The following is a 20469-nucleotide window of genomic DNA, read 5'->3' as shown; positions in this document are numbered from 1 at the left end:
GTGCATTGCAAATTATAGTAAATTACATGATATTATTAATTACTGAGTTAATCAATCAATACTGTATGTTATCTTATATGGGAAATTAATGTGAGAAAAGTATGTAGTAAAACTTCAGAATCTAAGAAAAATGGCAGTAGCTTGAAACTTTGTCATTAATTGTTATGTAAGCTAATTAAATTTAGGTAATCTGAAATATTTACTGGGAAGATAGAAGCTTAACTTGGCATCTTTTTGCATGTAGCAAACTGTAGTACTAACATCACTTATCAATTCATTGTATTTTTAATTATGAGTGCCCTGATGAAAATTAATTACACCAATGGAATCAGAACAATCAAAATAAGAATCTGCATAATAAATTCCATTGAAATTAAAGCTAAATAATAACTGGAGATTTTTTTGTTTTACTTACCAGTAGATAAATTACTGAAAATAAGATAAACATTACCAAAAAAATTGGTTATTCATGGGAGTAGAAAAACTTAACAGATGGGAAGACTCGACCTGCTCTCGTTACACTGGTTGACATACATATAATAGAATGGGTAATGTTAAGCACTCTCTGTACAATTGAGGTGTTGAGCTGTCAACAGGTACCAGGCAAATAAAGAAGATGGAAAATGTGGCCAAGCTATCACACACTACACAGAAACACACACAAAAAAAAAAAACCCCCACACACACACACACACACACACACACACACACACATTGTCCCTGTAAACCATATTATTCCAGTGGTGGTGCTCGACTTAGGTGGTGTTGCATTGGGCAGAGTGGAGGAGTGAGAGGGGTTGGAAGGGGTGAGAGAGTTGCTTATAAAACTTGATGAAATAAAGGAGGGGCCAGAGGGGAAGGAAGATAACTGTGAAGAGGAAAGTGTGATGTGGGTTTTTGGGGTGAAGTGAGAGGCATGGGGAGAGGGTGGATGAGGTGTTGGGCAGAGGATAGTGGAGATGACACAAGGTTGCTGCTGGATAATGATGAGCTGTAATGATGGTTCCCATTTATGTTATTCAGAAAAGGTGGTATGGGGGGGATCCATATGGCATGAGTTGTGAAGTAACCATTGAAGTTGAAAATGTTGTCTTCAGTGGGATGTCCAGCCACTTGGTGGTTTCCTCTGCTCATGTCCATTCTTTGGTGGTGGCCATTTGTTTGGGTGAACAGTTGGTTGTTGGTCATTTCCACAAAAATGGCTGACCAAAAGTTACAGCAGTGCTGGTATACCATGTAACTGCCTTCACAGGTGGCCCTGCCTGTGATCAGGTAGGATATGGCTGTGACGGGAGAACTGATGTAGGATGTGCTGAGTGGGTGAAAAGGTGCACCTGGGTCTTCCACAAAAATGTGCACTTTGTGGCAAGGGGTTGAGAGTGTGGACCAGGACATTTACTAGACTGCGTGGTCAGGGAAAATACTGCTGTGGGAGAGATGAGAAGGATTGTAGATAGGCTGTTCCTCATTTCCCAACAAGATGATAGGGAGGCTCTCCCTACCAGCTCTCAGCCACCCCCTCCCCCACCTCCCCTCCACAGCCCCTTTTTCCTCTCACCTACTCCATTCAGTACAACCTCTTACCGCAGTGCCAGGATAATGTAGTCAACTGGATCAATATAGCTGAGTGTGTGTGCTGTATTATTTAGCTCTGAAGAAGAACAGTGTTTCCAGTTTTTTTTTTTTTTGGTCTCTATCATTTGCTCAATGAATGTTTGATTTTCATTCCCATTACCCAACAGCCAAAGGGAACAGGGGTGGGGATGATGCAACTGATGTACTAATGTACAGGAAACATCATAATGCAGCCAAATTCTACAATACAAGGCATCACAGATACAATAAGAAAAAGGTGTATATATGATTCATACTATCTTGAGGAGTCCTTTCCAACTAATCATAATACGCACTTGGTTCAGATTCTTTGATGGCATTTTTGGGATGTGGTTCCAGAGTAAGACCATAATCTTTTCTCCAACATCTCAACAACTTCTTTATTATTTGTTTCAACCGTTTCTCTTTCTTTCTGGGTGCTGTCTATTTCATTGATAGTTCATATATAGGAAACCCATCAGTCAACAACAATACCTTCACTTAGCTTGTCATGGAATTGACCTGATTTTCATAGATTTGTGCTCAGTAGCACCAGTCTGGATCACCTCAAACCTGAAGACTTAAATGCATGTGGGAGGGTGTTTGCTCAAAGATGTACACAATACCATATTTTAGATGATATTAATGCACACATTTTATTCTATGCAAAGTTCAGTTACTAATTGAGGTGACCAGTTTTACACTATAAAAAACAATTAGCCAGGTCTTCAGGCCAGCATCCACAAATTTCTGTGGTGAGGTTGAATGTTCAATTGTGGCACAAAATTATGTTCCTATTTATACAAGAACATCATGGCTCTTATTTAGCACAGTTGGTGTTAAAGACAGCTGCACTCCAGTTGTTCATTTAAGGGAGTCCATCACATGGACTGTCAAATCTAACAATGATTCACTCCAGTGACAATTGGATTTCACACTCTTGGCAATTAAAGCACAATTCGTTTCACATGTTCAGTAGTTCATGCTACAGAGATCACTTGTCAGTAATTAAACATTAAAGTTAGTGAGTTTTGCGGTGACTGGAGCGCATTTTCTCATGTACAGAAGATACATAATAGTGGTGTGAGTCAATGATGAGAGTGCCTCTGACATAGGCTTCTTTCAAGTACTTTCAAAGTGCGGACAGCCAGTTTTGAGTGACAACCAAGTGCATATAAACGGGCAAAAGAACAAACTGTTATTTTGAAAACTACATAATGCTTTGAAATCTGTTTGGTTTGGAATTTACTATTTTTGATGAATGACAAGAACCAATTGAATTCTGGATTACAGAAAATATTCCTGGTTACAAATTTATAAAAATACATGGTGCAATATTAATCCCCTTGTTTACATGAATGAGTGCCATATTGCAAATTATGATACATTTCATGAACTTATTAATTAGTGAAGTAATCAATCAATGCCATATGTCACACTGCACAGAAAAATTAAACTAACAAAAGAATGTATTCAAAGTTCGGAATAAGCAGATATCAACAAATAGCTGACGGTATAATCCAATGTCTATACAGTTAACAACATGAGTTCTAAAATAAACCACAGATAAAAAAGAGTGTTCAATTTTCATAAAGCCCAAATTTATAGTTGTATCTATGCAAATTCAATATATCGTAAAACTGGTCACCAGTAAGAATTAAAAAAAAATACTCATTTCATTTTCACGCAATTATATATGCTAAATTCTTCAAACAAGCAACAAGCTTTTACACTCTTTTTTACAAAGTTTGACATCCACAATTTTCATTAAGATAACTCATGGACTTCCTGGTTAGAATGCTTAATCCACAGTCATACATTTCTATTCACAGTCCACCACATTCTTTTCCAGCACCCATGGCCAGGCTCAGCAATCCGTTATTTGAAAAAATACATACACGATAATATATATAATATTTCAAATCTGGTCATTCAGTTGGTATATGTTATTGATATACATAATTAACCTTACATTACAATGAAAAACATTTAAATTACTGTAAAGAAAATGGAATTTGTTTTACATTGCCCTGTACCATACCTCAAAGTACAATACTCACTTTATTGAAAATGGGAGTTAAACTCCAATAAAATTTTCAAAGTTCTACCATCTTTTTCCCAAAATTACAACCGACAAGTATTAAATCCTGTCAGAATATTCATAATACTTCTCATTTATTGCAGTTAGTTACTTAGCAAAACATTTGTCTCTAATGCATTAATGTTTGGGATCATTGGTATCAAAACTGTAAATGACAGATTTGAAAGGGAAGGAAGAAGGATGAAGGAAAATGACTGGAGAGATTTAGGAAAAGGGGTAGATTTTGGAAAAATCACCCAGAACCGTGAGTCAGGGTAAACTTACTGGAAGACTTTCCTTCTCATCCCGTCCAGTAAGTCTACCCATGACCTGCAGTTCTGAGTGACTTTTCTGAAATCTGCCCCTTTTCCTAAACCTCTACAGTCCTTTTCCTTCATCCCTCTTCTGTCCCCTTCAACCCTTCTGCCGGAAGAAGGAGTCATTGGCTCCGAAAGCTTGCATAAGCATAACCTTCTGTTATGTGCATGTTCCGCCACTGCTTGGTGAGTAGATTTTTTTATCTATACAATTCCATCATATATATTTCATTACCTTTCTTCCTTGAAGTGCTATAAGTTAGCTATATAATAGATACATGTTTCACCACAGCAAAAACCATATTTGTTAGTCCATAGTTAATATTATACCATTTAATCATGCCTGTTGTCCTCATCACATTCTTTCTTTACCAACCTAGTTAACTGTAGGAGAGCATTTGCAAAAATTAAGCTACTACAAAGGCAGATTCCCTAGCCATCACTACTTTCATGTAATATTTTATCATACCATTTTACAACTAATTCCTCGCTACTTATACTTCACTTATTCCATTATACTTCATAACACTGTCAATTCATTAGTATCCCATTACTTCATTAAACAACAATTAAATGCCTACTTTTCTTAATGTACATAAAATTACTCTAAAGAAGTACACTCGATGCTAACTGACTATAACATTATAAGCAAAACTCAATTTTCCATAACATAATAGACAAAATACCAATTACTGAAATTATTGCTTCCCCTTATGCCAACATGTTATTTTGAACTGAGGCCTGAAGGGCACGACAGAAACAAACCCTTTCTTTATATCAGTGTTACTAAGGCAACTCTATTCACTTTCTTTTTCTTTCAGCTAAGGATGAACGTTTTCCGAAGTGCTGAATCATGTAATTAAGATGTTCTTTCTTTCTGCTGCTATATGAACTCATTGACTCACACATTTGCTGGTTACTTTATATTTCATTATTATTTTAAAATATTTCAATCTCCTCTTATATTCTGACATATTTTACATTTTATTTTTTTTATTACCTTTTGGCAGAAAGAAATTTATTATTATAGACACAATGTATGGTCTTCCAACCTTTGATACACAAGTCTGGAAATAATAAACTTATATATGCATATGAACTGAGGGAAGTAGAAGATAATTACTGTTCCCTTACAAATTATTGATGGGATGGTAGAAGAGGTTGAGTGAGTCCAGAAAGAGAAAGGGTGAAGTCACTAAGTTCAGGGAACATTATCACAACATTATGAATTCACTACAGGACAGTGAACTCCTACTTACCATAAGGGTTACAATAAATCTGACCCCCAGCAAACTCCAGCACATTGCACCTCATATTGACAGTGAAGTTTATTTCTTTGACATTTACATTCGGAGTTGTTCCCATTGGATTTATATTGAAAATTAATTCCTGATTCTTATTATTACATACTGACTTACACTCTCACTGACAACTGTCCTTTGCGTACAAGTATTGAAAATTACAGTACTTTTTGCATGCTCTCAACAAATACTACTCTTTGTGAACTAGTCATTTCTTTATATCTCTAATTTTCTGTTACATATCAGTCATTAATAACTCTTTACTTGGGTTACTTTTTTCTTCTCAGCAAGTTCAAACTCAGCACAACATTTCTTACATTGACATTTACCAACTGTTTTTCACTCACTTGATTATTAATTACTAACGAGTCATTTTCATTTGCACATTGGTACATATTAATATTCTCACCTCTTCGTCAGTGACACGCACTCTACTTCCCTCTCACCCTTGCACTCATCGGTATTTGCATTCACATCTGTCTGCACAACCGCCAATTCCCAGAAATTATCACTAGAAGCACTATTTTGTGCTTTGTCTGCTAATTTAATTTTACAAGTATCGACATTATTTACATGCTTTATATCAGAAATCATTTCATGACTATCATTGAGGCAAACTTACTTGATGCTTCAGTTAGATCAGACTGACAAAAACCAAAAGCTTCTGTTTCATTACACAATTGCTCAGTTACATTTCCCCTTGACTGCATTTGCTGAATCCTATTGATGTTCCACACAGATTTTTACAGACTCAGTTTTTCTGCCTGAGTTCTTAAGATTAACATTAATTACAACAATTTCTCTATTATTTTTATCCATTTTTTAATCTAACCTATGAATATCATTTTAGTTTCTTTCATTTCAACCTTTGAACTACCAATGTTTTTTAAATTCTTTTTTAATATCCCTATTATGTTTGTCCATTTTTGAGTTCATTTCTATCAAACCAACAATGTCACTTTAAATCTCTTTCAAAAATTTGAACAAACACTGATTACTCTCATTCATTATGACTATTCCCTGTGCCACATATATTTCTGATTGTTTCTCCAATTTTATCACCATATTACTCATTACTTGTAGTATATCATTCTCATCTATCACAGTAATCAGTAGGTGAAGCCCTTGACATTTGATCCATAATTTGTCTTGTAGTAGCCTCACCGTAAAAACAATATTCCAGCAGTTTTATCCTACTGTCATCATCAAAATCATTTTTAACTAGTACTTTATATTCACATAAGTATTTTAGTTTTTCCTCCCTATTTTGAAACACATCTTCATCACAAGCAAGGCTCTTTCTTAATGTTCATCACCTGCTCATCATTTTCAAACACATTTCTTCCTTCTCTCTTGTCATTCATTTTGGCAAACAGTCAGTCACATTTCAACAACAAAACCTCTTTATCTCCAAATTACTTCTGTACCATTCTCTGCTGCTGTTGGAATCCATTGCTGTTGCAACTAGTAACTTCTATGCCAAGGTTTTTGTATTTTCACACCAGGCTGCAGTGTTTACATTTCTAGACCCCACGCTGCTGGTTCCTCATTGGCTAGTGTCCAAGATGGTGTCGGTGGTGACTTAAAGCAGCCCTGCTCTCCCATTGGTTGAAGTTCTCTCTGTGTAATGCCATCTGCTTGATGCCCTTATCCCAAATAATAAAATTTATACTGTTCCAAATATTGTTTACGCACTGTTCCATTTTGCAGCCTACATGTAATTTCAATTCACTTGTACCACACAAAAAAATATTTCACTGTCAAATAGTTACTTACTTAAATAGTACACCATCACTTTTAATTGTTCATAAATTCAGTGTTTCACATGAGTCCTTTCACACCACGCTTTCATTGCAAAGTGTTCCAAAAACCACAGGGCACTACATGTGATGAAACCGACCTGAATTTCTTAGACTCATCCTCAGTAGCACCAGTTTGGATCACCTCAAAACTGAAAACTTAAATGCATGTGGTTTGGTGTTTGCTCAAAAATGTACACAATACCAAATCTTAGGTGATATTAATACACACATTTTATCCCATGTGAAGTTCAGTTATTAATTACGGTGACAGTTTTTACACTGTAGAAAATAATTAGCCATGTCTTCAGGCCAGCACCCAGAAATTTCAGTGGTGAGGTTGAATGTTCAATTGTGGCACAAAATTAGTTCCTGTTTATACAAAAATATCATGGCTCTCACTTAGCACGGTTCCTGTCAAAGACAATTACACCCAGATGATTCATTTAAATGAGTCCATCACATGAATCACTGAGTCTAACAACAGTTCTCTTTGATGACAACTGTGTTTCACACTCTTGGTAATTATAACACAGTTCATTTCAAACGTACATTAATTCATGCTACAACGATCACCTGTAAGTAATTAAACAATAAAATTATTTAGTTTTGTGATGGTCTGAGTGCATATACTTATGTACAGAAGATACATAATAGTAACATACATAATAGTAACACAAGTCAACATCGAGAGGGTCTCCCAGATAGATGTTAATTGTTTGCATTCAAATCATGACTTTCAATTCTGGGCGACATATGACTATTCATAGAAGGGCATAGGAATAAACTATTATTTTGAAAACTACAAAATACATTGAAAAATGGCTAGGTTAGTATTTATTGTTATAGCTGAATTACAGAAACAAATAGAATTTGGGGATATAGAAAATGTTGCTGGTTACAAATTTATAAAAATACATGGACACAATTTTTCTTCTACAATGTGAATCCCCTTCTTTGTATGGCTGAGTGCCATGTTGCAAATTACAGCGAATTACATGAAATTATTAATTGTTGAATCAATCAATCAATTCCATACGTCATACTGTACAGAAAAATTAATGTAACAAAAGCCCATAGTCAGGGCTCAGAACCTTAACAGTGATTCTGATGAAACTTGCAATGGAAAATGGGGATGCTTATGAACTTAAGTTTAATGGCTGTTGAAGATAATTAGTTTTAGGTAATTTAAAATACTTGACTGGAAAGTGGGATGCTTAACTTTGGTTGGGTTAGGTTATTTTATGGAGTTATGCTGAGTAGCTCATATGTTTTTGAATATGGAGAACTACTGTACTAACTTTGATTAACTGTAACTTTTAATTAATGAGAACTAATTACATGAATGGAATCAGAACACTTGAACTGAGAATCTGAACGATAAATTTAAGTGAAATTAAGTCTAAATAGGATCTGGAGATTTTAACAGTATAAGGAAAATACAGATTGGTACTCACCGTAAAGATGACACACTGAGTTGCAGTCCGACACTACGAAGAGACAGTTACATATTTAGCTTTTGGCAAAAGGGAAGGAAACACACACACATTCATTCACACAAGTAAGCACACCTTACACACACATGACTTACATCTCCGGCACCTCGGACTGGAATGCAACTGCCATGTAGGACAGAAGCAGCAATCTGGAGGGGGGCAGCTTTTTATTTTGGGATGAGTAGCAACCAGCTGCCCACCAGGATGAATAGCCTCTTCCAAACTGTGGTCAAGAGCAAAGTAGACCACCCTGTGGCACAACATGCAGCTGAAAATAACATGCTTGATTTCAATGGCTGCTTCATGATCAAGGCCATCTGGATCCTTTTCTCCACCAGCAGCTTTTCTGAACTGCGCAGGTGGGAGTTATCCTAACAACATATTCTTCGTTCTCGAAATTATCTTGGGTTCCACCTACTGTCCCCACACCCTCCACCCGACAGTTTCTGCCCCACGTCACCTCTTCTCTATTCTTGTTCCTTCAACCTCTTTGTTTGATATCCTCTGCCAATGCATCTGCCCATCTTTCCCCTTCCCCACTTCTCTCCTTTTTCACTCATTGTTTCTCACCTCTGCTGCCCAGCTCCATGCCCTACAGCCTCCTGGCACTGCACCTGTTGGCAGCCTAATCCTTGCAAACTCCCCTCACCTGTCCCCTACTATGCCTTCTCTTTCCCTGCTTCCTACAGATAGCTGCTTCCATTATACATGGCAGTTGCATCACATGAGATGTGTTATGATAGAGTAAGGAGCCTGTGACCACTGGAGACAGTGCCACAAGTTACTCCAAAATCGTAACACAACACACATTATATCATACCACCATGTGTAAACCCACCTGATGATGGAAGTTTAAACCTGTGAAACATGTTGTGGATAGAAATAAACAGTGACTGGTAACAGTAAACTTGTTGTTTCATTTGATGACATAAAACTAATTATAAACCATTACCTTGAAAAATTGCAGTACGCAAATTTTATTTGAGGAGTTCCCCAAGGATCAATGCTGGGGCCACTACTCTTTATAATATTACGAGGGTTATCTGGAAACTAAGGCTGTGGAAGGAACAAGCACTCCTAACAATCTGTAGTTTGTCGATTAGTGTTGTGGTCACTGTGAGAAATGAGTATTCTCATTCTGGCTCCTGCCAAGTATGAAGTGTGCACTGTAATTCACTGCCTAAATGCTAAGGGCATGAATGCCACTGTGATTCATCATGAAATTGTTTCAGTTTATGGAAATGACGTAATGTCAAGGCAGCATGTGATGAAATGGGTATGGGATTTCAATTTGGAAGGATGGTAATTCACGATGAAGACAGAAGCAGAAGGCTGTCTGTTGTGACTCATGATGTAGTGCAGAAAATTGAAGAATATCTTCTTTCTGATCGCCATTTGACAATTGAGACCTGCATGCAGTTTGTCCAAACATTTTACGGACTGTTGTTCATGAAATCCTAACTAATCGACTAAATTACCGCAAGTTGTGTACAGGGTGCCAAAGATGATTACCGAAACACACAAAATGAAAAGAGTCAGTGCCGCTCACAAATTTCTCAACTGTTTTGAGACTGAAGGCTGTAGTGAGAGGAGATGGAACTTGGACTTGTCATCATACTCCAGAGAGCAAATAACAATCAGTGCAGTGGCACCGTACTCATTCTCCTTCAGCTAAAAAATTGAAAACTCAGCAAACAGTGAATAAAATCATGGTGTCAGTGTTTTGGGACAGAAAAGTGGTTCTGCTTATTGATTTCTTGGAAAGAGGTGAAACAATAAATACTACAAATGTCGTGGGATGCTGACAATGGGAGTCTGTCTCCTTCATGACAATGTGCACCTACACACCATTCATGCAACACAAGGGTTGTTGACTTCGTTTGGTTGGTATCTTTTGAGCCACCACTCTTATGGCCCCAATCTCGCACCTAGTTACTATCATCTGTTCACTAAATTAAAGTAACACCTTCATGGAAAACACTTTTCTGACAATGGTGAGGTGAAAACCAAAGTGAAGAACTGGCTGAAAAAGGCGGCAGGAGTTGTCTATGACATAGGAATCAAAAAACTCGTCTCACAGATGACAAAATGTATTGAGGTAAATGGTGATTATGTGGAAGAATAATGCAAGACCTATGTTGCAATGCATGTAAATTTTATTAATAAATTCATTTTATACTTCAAAAAAATTCTTATAGCCTTACTTCACAGATTAGCCTTGTAGCAAATGATCTGCTCAGTAGTATGCCACATAAATTTGTACTTTGTCAGAAGACACCACATTCATAAACTCCAGAAAATATGTGAACAGACTGAAACTACAAAACAAAGAGTGCCCTAAATTATCCAGCACCGAGGTATCCACAGATAGTAGTCATGTATGCCTGAATTGCGTTTGCATGTATGTGTATGTTGTCTAATTCAGAAAAGACCTTTTGACCTAAAACTTACTGATTAACATTCTTTTTGTTGTACCTACCTGCAACTCAGCATCTCTGCTATATGGTGAGTAGTGATCTATTCTTTTCACAGCATTGCCATAATTCCATCCTGGATTTTCCATTGTTTGGATAAAACCTGTACTTTGACAAAACTACTCATCTTAAAACAAAATAGTTACCTGCATCTGTCAATAAACATCTGTTTACATTCCCCAACTACTTGTCATGAAACCTAACAACAAAACACTACCAGGTATCTAACATGTACATGCAGTCAATGAATCTAGATACTGGTAATCAGATAATGTGAAAATGAATTAGGTATGTTTTCAGTTTTTTTTAAATTGGTAGGGACTTGCATTTTCTTACTTCATGTAAGATGGAAGCTTGTGGAATAACTTTGCATCCCCAAACATAATACCCCCCCCCCCCCCCCCCCTACTCTGAACTCTTGATAAAGAGACAAGGCACATCAACTGCTACCTCCAACTACTTTAGTCAGACTGCAGCTGTTGCTTTGAACAAAAGTAGCAATTGGGAGTGGGGCAGAGAAGGGGTAGGGATAGCAAAGTACAGCTGAGGAAAAAGAAGAGCTCTGTCTGACAGAGCTTGCAGGGACTAGAAGGCAGCAGGACAAGGCTGCCATGGGCAGCGTTAGGCAGCTGTGGGAGAGACGAGAGGAAGGAACAGGGAATGCAAAAGGACAGCAGCAGCGAGGGAAAAATACTGGTGGGTCAGTTGTTCTGGTACAGGGTGGTATTGGCTGATGTAGAGGGGCCACTTCCTTTATAACTGATTCTTAGGGGTGGCGGGAAGATTCGAGGTGTGTGGGGATATGACACAGGAAATCTGTTTGTGGACTACGTCCAGGGGTTAGTGCCTGTCTGTGAAGGCCTTTGTGCGATGGCAGCTGTCGAAATGCAGGTAATGTTGGTTGTTCAAAATGGTTCAAATGGCTCTGAGCACTATGGGACTTAACATCTGAGGCCATCAGTCCCCTAGAACTTAGAACTACTTAAACCTAACTAACCTAAGGACATCACACACATCCATGCCCGAACACGATTCGAACCTGCGACCTTAACAGTCTCGCGGTTCCGGACTGAAGTGCCTAGAACCGCATGGCCACCGCGGCCAGCAATGTTGGTTGTTGGTGCTTTAATGTGGACAGCTGTGTATCCACACACCCATTACAGAGGGGGAGGTCAATGTCCAGTAAGAGAGTTCACTGGGTTTAGGAGGACCAGGTCAAGTGGACGGGGAGAGAAGGTGTTGAGGTTATGAAGGAATGAGGATAGTGTGTGTTGGCCCTGTGCCGAGGTCATGAAAATATCATCAGTAAATGTGAACCAGGCCAGGGGTTTGGGGCTTTCAGAGGCTAGGAATGTTTGCTCTAGGTGTCCCATAAAAACGTCAGCCTATAAGGGTGCCTTGGGTATGTCTATGGCAGTGTCACATATTTGTTTGTATACCTTTTCTTCAAGCGAGAAGTAGTAGTTGTTAGGATCAAGTTAGTGAGGTGTATTAGAATAAGGTAGTGAGTTTGAAGCCTGAAGGATATTGGGGCAGGTAGTATTCAATAGCGGCAAGACTATGGATGTGAGAGATATTGGTTTATAGGGAAGTTGTGTTGACAGTGATGAGTAGTGATCCTGGAAGTAAAGGAGTGGAGATGGTAGAAAGTTGGTGCAGGAAGTGGTGATATCTTTGATGTGAGAGGTTAGATTTTTTGGAAGTTGGTTGGAGGTTTTGGTCAATGAGGGCCACAGTTCTTTCAGTGGGGGCACAAATCCAGCTTCAATGGGGTGTGCAGGATTATTAGGTGTGTGGATATTGGGGCACATGTAGAAGGCGGGTGTGCATGGCGCTGTTGAGGCGAGGAGGGAAATAGATTCAGGGCAGCGGTTCGAGGTAGTCTCCATGATTCATAACAACAGTGGTGGAACCTTTGCCAGTAGGATGAATATGAGAGGATCTGTTCTGAGACTGCGTATGGATGTCCTTTCTTCTGCTAAAAGATTGGTGTTCTTATGAAGGGACATGGGGAAGGATGGTAAAGCCAGTCTGGAAGTAAGGAATTCCTGGAAGGTGACCAGGGGGTGTTATGGGGGTGGGGGAATCAGATGTCATACTGTGGTATGAATTGTGAGAGGCAGGGTTCTATGTTGGGATAAGTTGGCTTTTGTTGGAGGAACTGATGGCAAAGAAGTGTGTCCATTGCAGGGATCAGGGGGAGGGGAGTATATCTTTGACTCCAACATGGTTAAGTTTGGGTGTAGGGCTAAAGGTGAGGCTTTTGGGTAGGACTGAAACTCCTGTGGGGCTGAGGATTTTGGTGGAAAGCTTAACAACAGTGTTCTGGGATTGCTTCAGCTCTGGATTTGGTGACAGATGTGGCAAACTGAAAAGGTTAGCTAGGCAGGATCGGAGTGCTATGAGAGGTTGATGAGGAGCAACTCAGGTGGGTAGAATAGGGGTTGTATAGATGTGACCCAAGGTGTTGTTAGGATGTCATGTTCCCAACTAAATATGCCATCCGTTCAAAAAATTGCAGGACATACATAATTTCACTCCAATGATGTGTTGGAGCGAAATGCACTTGGCATCCCTGCATACATCTGTGTTTAATGTGTAACTGGCAGAAGTTTCATTCTTGTATGTCTTGTTAGTTACTGTTCCTTGCTGTACTGAGTACAACATTGTGTCGCACAGTTTTTGAATTTTGAGATGGCAGAGTTAGAGGAGCAATGCTTCTGCATTACATTTTGTGTGGAACTCAAGAAAACCTTTACAGAGAGACATCAAAAGATACAGGAAGTCTACTGTGATGAGTGCCTAAGATGAACTCAGTGTTACGAATTATTCACGTGGCTTAAAAATGGTTGGATGGAAGTTAAAGGTGACCCTCATTCAGGACGCCCTTCAGCATCTGTGGACAACGCTCATGTCAGGAATGTCAGCGAAACTGTCCATGACAATCAAAGACTGACTGTCCAAGAGATTGCAGAAGAATGTAATATTTCAGTTGGATCATTTAATGAAACCCTGATACAGCATCTTGGAATGCATCATGTTGCAGCCAAGTTCATCCCATGGCTCGTGAGTCAAGACCAGAAAGGCCTTTTCCTAGCAATCTGTGAAGAGCTTTTGGATCATGCAAATGAGAGCAAGATATTCCTTAAGAGAATTTTAACTGGTGTTGAGATGTGTGTATGTGGTTATGATATTGAGACCAAGGTTCTATCTACACAATGAGACAGGAAAGGTTCTCCAAGAACAAAAATGCTCGTCAGGCCAGGTCAAATGTCAAAGCCATCCTGATAGTTTTCTTTGACTTTGAAGGATCAATTCATCATTAATTCGTGCCCTGGGGACAACCTGTTAATCAATGGTACTATCGAGACATGTTGTGACACCTGCAAGAAAATGTGAGAAGGAAACAACCTGAAATGTGGTGAGATAATTCTCAGATCTTGCATCATAATAACACACTCGCGCATTCATCCCCATTGTGCGTGACTGTTTCAACCCAAAAAAAAAAAAACACGAAATCACTGTGCTGCCTCATCCTCTATACTTTCCAGATCTGGCCCTGTGGACTTTTCTTTTTTAAATTTCAAAATAAGAATACCCCAATGAAAGGATGAAGATTTGCAATGATAGATGAGATAAAAGAAAATGTGCAGACAGTGCTTCATGCGATTCAGCAAGAGGCTTACCAAGACAGCTTCTGGAAGTGGAAACAGAATTGGGAGCAGTGTATCAATTGTGCAGATGAGTATTTGGAAGGAGACCATGCACAATAAGTAAAAGTAAACGTAGAGAAATTCTGTGTACAAAATTCTGCAATTTTTTGAACAGACCTCATACATCTACTTTAAAGGAAACAACAGGATACTTACTTTCTGGGTGCACCTCATACCTCACTCATTGTTAAGTAGTAGCTCAATAAATGAACTGTAAATAAGAAATATCATTAACATAGAAAGGGAAAATACATATTGAAGTGAAAGTAAACTATTTATAAATGGAAAGAAAACAACGTACATGAAAAGACTTACAAACAGAACAATAAATGAAGAGAAACTAAATATATGAGGAGCGTTCAATAAGTAATGCAACACATTTTTTCTCTGCCAGTTTCAGTTGGAAAAAATCCAGAATTTTTTGCTGGACATCATGGAATATTCCTGCTTCAGCCCCTATAGTTTCATGAAGTGACGATGGGTGGTAGCACTATACATAGCCTTCGAAATGGTGTCTGGAATGGAGGTGCATTCCAAGCAGAGAGAGTTGTCATTGAGTTTTGTTTGGTGGACAACCAGAGTATTGCAGATATTCATAGGCACTTGCAGAATGTGTGTGGAAACCTGGCAGTGAACAAAAGCTTGGTGAGCCATTGGGCAAGGCATCTGTCATCATCGCAACAAGGTTGCGTGAACCTGTCTGATCTGCAGCATGCTGGTCGCCTGCACACAGCTGTGACTCCTCCAATGTTGGAACATGTGGGCACTCTCATTGAAGGTGATCAACGTATGACAATCAAACATTTCACTGTGCAACTGGAGGTCTCTGTTGTTAGTGCTGAAATACACATCCATCAGTTTGGGTACGCGAAGATGTGTGCCTGCTAAGTTCCTCACCGCCTAACACAAGACCATAAAGAACAATGAAGGACAATCTGTGCTGAGTTGCTTGTACATTGTGAGGCTGATTGTACAATTTTCTGTTGAACATCATCACAGGTTATGGAACATGGATTCATTACTTCAAATTGGAAACAGAACAGCAGTCCATGGAGTGGCACCTTGCTATCTCTCCTCTGGAGAAAAAGATCAAATCTGCACCCTCAGCTGAAGTCATGGCGACAGTCTTCTGGGGCTGTGAAGGTGTTATTCTAGATGATGTATTCCCTCATGGTGCAATAATCAACTCTGAAGTGTGTTGTGCTACACTCAGGAAATTGAAGAAACAACTTCAGCGTGTTTCTCGCCACAAAAATGCAAACTAACTCCTCCTTTTCCATGACTGTGCAAGCCCTCACACAAGTCTGTGCAGCTAAGAGGAGCTCACAAAACTTCATTGTACTGTTGTTCCTCATCCACACTACAGCCTGGCTCTCATACTTTCTGACTTCCATGTGTTTCGCCTAACAAAAGATGCAGGAAGCAGTATGTGGATGATGGGAGTTTATTGACACAGCAATATGCTGGCTATGGTGTCGACCAGCAGAATGGTACAGTGCAGGCACGCAGGTTCTCCCAGTAAGGTGGTGTAAGGCTGTTGCATTGAACAGGGATTACGTTGAAAAATAGGATTTTGTAGCCAAAAGAACGGGGAGTAATACGACACATTGGAATCCTGAATAAAACCAACCTGCTTTCAGAAAAAAGTGTTGCATTACTTACTGAATGCCCCTCATAAGACTTAGGGGTGCATTGATAATAGAAGGTGAGAGTAACAAGTTCATGGGGTTGACAGTAGACAGAGTTATGACTTGGGAAAAAATATAAAAAAGATCTGTTCAAAAATAAGCAGCAGTGTATTTTTAATAAAGAAAATGTTCCACACTGTTGATACAGATACACTATTAAAGATGTATTATATACTTCTTCATCCACATTTAGAGTACTGTACAATAATACGGTGCAGGGCAGCAAATGTGTGCATAAACATACTGCTGAAGCTGCAAAAAAACAACAATCAGATGTTGTTTTGGAAGGCTGTCAACAAAAGTGTTCTGCAAAATCAAATTTTGATAGTCCCCACAATGTACTGGTATGCATGCATGCATGTATGTATGTTTGTATATAAGTAAGTACATGAAACAGTCATGTAAGTCAAAGTAAATTATGCACTGATGCTAAATACCTGTAGAGAACTACACAATTGAATCTTGAGAGTAACTATCACATCAACAGTATCAGACCAAAACTGGCTGATGCTGATCCTGTTAAGTCTGGGTGCTTATTATGCAGGGTGAGACAGAAGTTAAGCAACCATAAATTCAAAAAATTCAAATCTTTATTAATGTACTTATAATGTATGCACTCACAATATACATTTTCTCATAATATATGCTGAAAATATCCTCCTTGTGCTGCAACACATACTTCAACATATTTCGGATGGTCACTTCACTTATGCAGTATATTTCAACTTCAATGTTGTGCTTCAGTTCTCAATTGTGTGAAGTTTTTTCTTATAGTAGTTACATCTACGTCTACATCTATATTTACTTAGGTACTCCACAAGCCACCATATGGTTGTGGCGGAGGGTGCCTAGTACCACTACTACTCATTTCCTTTCCTGTTCCACTCGTAAGTAGAGCGAGGGAAAAATGACTGTCTGTATGCCCCCAAAGAAAAAAGTCTTGCGGAGATAAATCTGGTGAGGTAGGCAGTGAACTCACACATTGTCATGCTGCTATTCGCTGTGCACAAATTTGCACCCTCTTGCTGTGGCCAGCAGTGTCATTCATCAGCATCTAACAGATCTGTGAATTGCATGTTGATATCCTAATAACATTCAGCCGTTATCGTTTCTGAGATTAAAAAATGGGCCTATAGTTATTTCGTGCAGTATTTCACACCCAACTCCAACCCTTTGCAAATGTGATGCGGGTCTCATAGAAAACATGAGGGTTTTGTGAACTCCAATATCTGTCATTCTGGCTGTTTACTTAGCCACATAAATGAAACCATGCTTCATCAGAGTAGAAAATATAATCCAACACCTGAACACCATTGTAATAAAACACAAAAAAACTCTGACGATAATGTAGTCTTTTTCCTATATCAGGTTCTCAAAGCTCCTGTGCAAATTGAATGCAATACAGACAGAGTTTCAGCTTCCTTGTGGCTCTGCGAACACTCCTGTAAGACATTCCAGTTTGCTGACACAGTTTTCTTATCGACTTTCTTGGTGAACATAGCAAGGATGTGCTGATATTTTCCAATGAGGCATCACTAAATACACAAGGTCAGCCAGAACGTTCACATTCAGTCACATTACCAATTTTTCTGTAACAAGCAACTGTGCAAGAAATTCCTAATTTGTTAGGCAGTCTTGTTCCAGGAAAGCCACCTAACCCAACACTGATATCAAAAGGGCGGGAAACTGCTTCTTGGATATCAAGTCCTATGTGTCTGCCACAAGGTCATCCACTGCCAATATATACATTCCCGCAAATAAGAAATTCAGTTTTCCACCATACCATTTCTTTCTTTCTTTTTTTAAGAGAGTACTTTAAAAGCACATGTTTGTTTAGTGTTAAGGAATATTGGAGAAGAACTTTAAAAAAACTGCAGAACTAAAGCAGTATCCTGAGAAATGTACTACACACACTATGTCATTTGAGAAGCACCCAAGACAAATTTTATGTTTGATCAACACTCAAGCATTGTAGCATAAAACAAAATTGGGTGCCTTTATGTATTAAATTAAATTAATAATAATGTTATTAAATCAAATTAATAATAATGTTTTACTCTGTTTTTGTTTTCATTCATTTGTTATACATATATGTACACATGTCTATATTGTAAAATAATATAACTGCTGAAATTGTAATTTAACCTGTAAGTTGCAAATAAATATCGATACATCCAATACTGACAAATGAAAAAATAAACACGTACAGTAAGAGAAACTCTCACAGTATCGATACATAATTTAGCTTATGTATTTCCTCTTATAATTGCCAGTTTTATCTTTTATACTGTTTCTTTGTCACTTTCCATATGGAATACCTCTTCAAGTGATTCTTCAGCCTCTTGTCTTATATTAATTTTATTGTATTGTGATTCTTATAGGGGCTGTTAGTTGCTTTATCACATGTACATTTTCTCTTCTGTTGAGTGTAATTCTTTGCTAATTTTGTCCTCATCCCCTTCCATCTCATCAAACCAAAACATACAGCACAGTGGCAAAGGAAATTGACTCACTGTCAGGAGGAGTGATGTTCTAAGCCTCATGTGACCCTCTGGATTTAGAGGTCACTTAAGGCACATATCGAGATGGTTTGTTTGATAAGGCTACAGCAGATGCATTCCCTAGTCCGTCATACACACTAGTATTCCATCTGTAATGACTTTGCAGTCAATGTAACATTACAACATGAATCTTACTAAATGGTGACACACAAGGAAAATTCATCCATCAGCTCAGTTAGCAGGACTATAGTATATCTCTTTGCAGTCGCAGAACAACAAAAGGGAAAATTAAGTTGTGCCAGTCATGACAATTTTATAGTTACAAGTTTTCATATTTCTAAGACTCTGATGGTACTTCAAATTCTATGTAAATATGGCTAAACAGATTTATGCAATTTTATGAAAACAGTATTCAGGCCAGTGTTCCATTATTTTCTACAATTGACAGTGACACAATTTGTATTGAAAACCTTACAAATTTGACACTCAGTCCCAGTTGCATCATTTAATGTGTAAAAGGTGAAATGATTTTGACTTTCCAGATGTTAAAACAGAGTGATCATAGTAATAGATCTCCTTTCTCTCGCAGAAAATGTTACAGGAAACAAATAACAGCAAAACATGTTAGATTGGCCACATTGACTCCAAACAAGAGTCAAAATGGTACTGGAATTAGTTTTCTCCTCTGCACTTTCATTTTTAGTATCAAAGATACACAGAATTCTGAAAGCAAGCAAAATACTTATCTCATTCTTTTGTGATATATAATTTAACATATCTATGAAATTAATGTATAATGAGAATCCATTCTTGTACTTCTGTCTGTGTACCAACAGTACAAAGAATTTTGCCTCCCAAAGTTTAGGCTTGACCAATGATTCCCTCCTATAATTTTATAGTTTTCTAAAGTGAATTTCTCTTTTGCTATAATTTAACATAATTTCATAATAAAGCTATTGTATAAAGTTATTTGTCTTTTATGTTGTAAATTGTAATATTGCTTTATATTAACAATCTCATGTTTATCAGTGTGGAATTTAAATTTTAAATTTCTTTTTAGGATGTAATCAATTACAACTGCCGGTCTCTGGTTGCGTCTGTTCCATTTTTTGCTAATGCAGATTCAAACTTTGTATCTGATGTTGTTACCAAACTTCGATATGAAGTGTTCCAGCCAGGTAAAGTTCATCAGTATATACTCCAATGAATATATAACAGTCATAGTGTGAACACCTTTAAAATAATATTATTAATTATAACCATATGCAACTATTGCATGACTGATTATGTGCAGATCCAGTCTGTAGCAGTTTATGGATTTCTTACCAAATTATCATAATAAAATAACTGCGGCAATCAGTATCAACACATGGCAAATTTGCCCTCACTTGGTTTTAATAATGAATATGGAGCTTTAGATTAAAGTAATTTATCAGCAATATTAGCGTGAAATTATTTTATCAAACTATACAGTTTTAATAAATCACATAACAAACATGAATACTGC

The 20469-nt window shown here is 38.0% G+C and overlaps 1 protein-coding gene across 2 annotated transcripts in view; it reads left to right on the top strand.

Annotated features, from left to right (window-relative positions):
* The window catches only part of LOC124798055 (potassium/sodium hyperpolarization-activated cyclic nucleotide-gated channel 2-like), a 271387-nt gene that overhangs the window by 232396 nt on the left and 18522 nt on the right, over positions 1–20469 (top strand). For both annotated transcript variants that reach the window (XM_047261283.1, XM_047261281.1), the window contains one exon: positions 20023–20140. In XM_047261283.1, coding sequence (XP_047117239.1) covers positions 20023–20140 — 118 coding nt within the window. The remainder of the gene's footprint in view (positions 1–20022; positions 20141–20469) is intronic.

Source organism: Schistocerca piceifrons, chromosome 5, assembly GCF_021461385.2.
Source record: "Schistocerca piceifrons isolate TAMUIC-IGC-003096 chromosome 5, iqSchPice1.1, whole genome shotgun sequence".
In the NCBI taxonomy this organism is placed as follows: domain Eukaryota; kingdom Metazoa; phylum Arthropoda; class Insecta; order Orthoptera; family Acrididae; genus Schistocerca; species Schistocerca piceifrons.
Note: the sequence above shows the minus strand (reverse complement) of the source record. Positions and strands in the feature narration are given on the sequence as shown.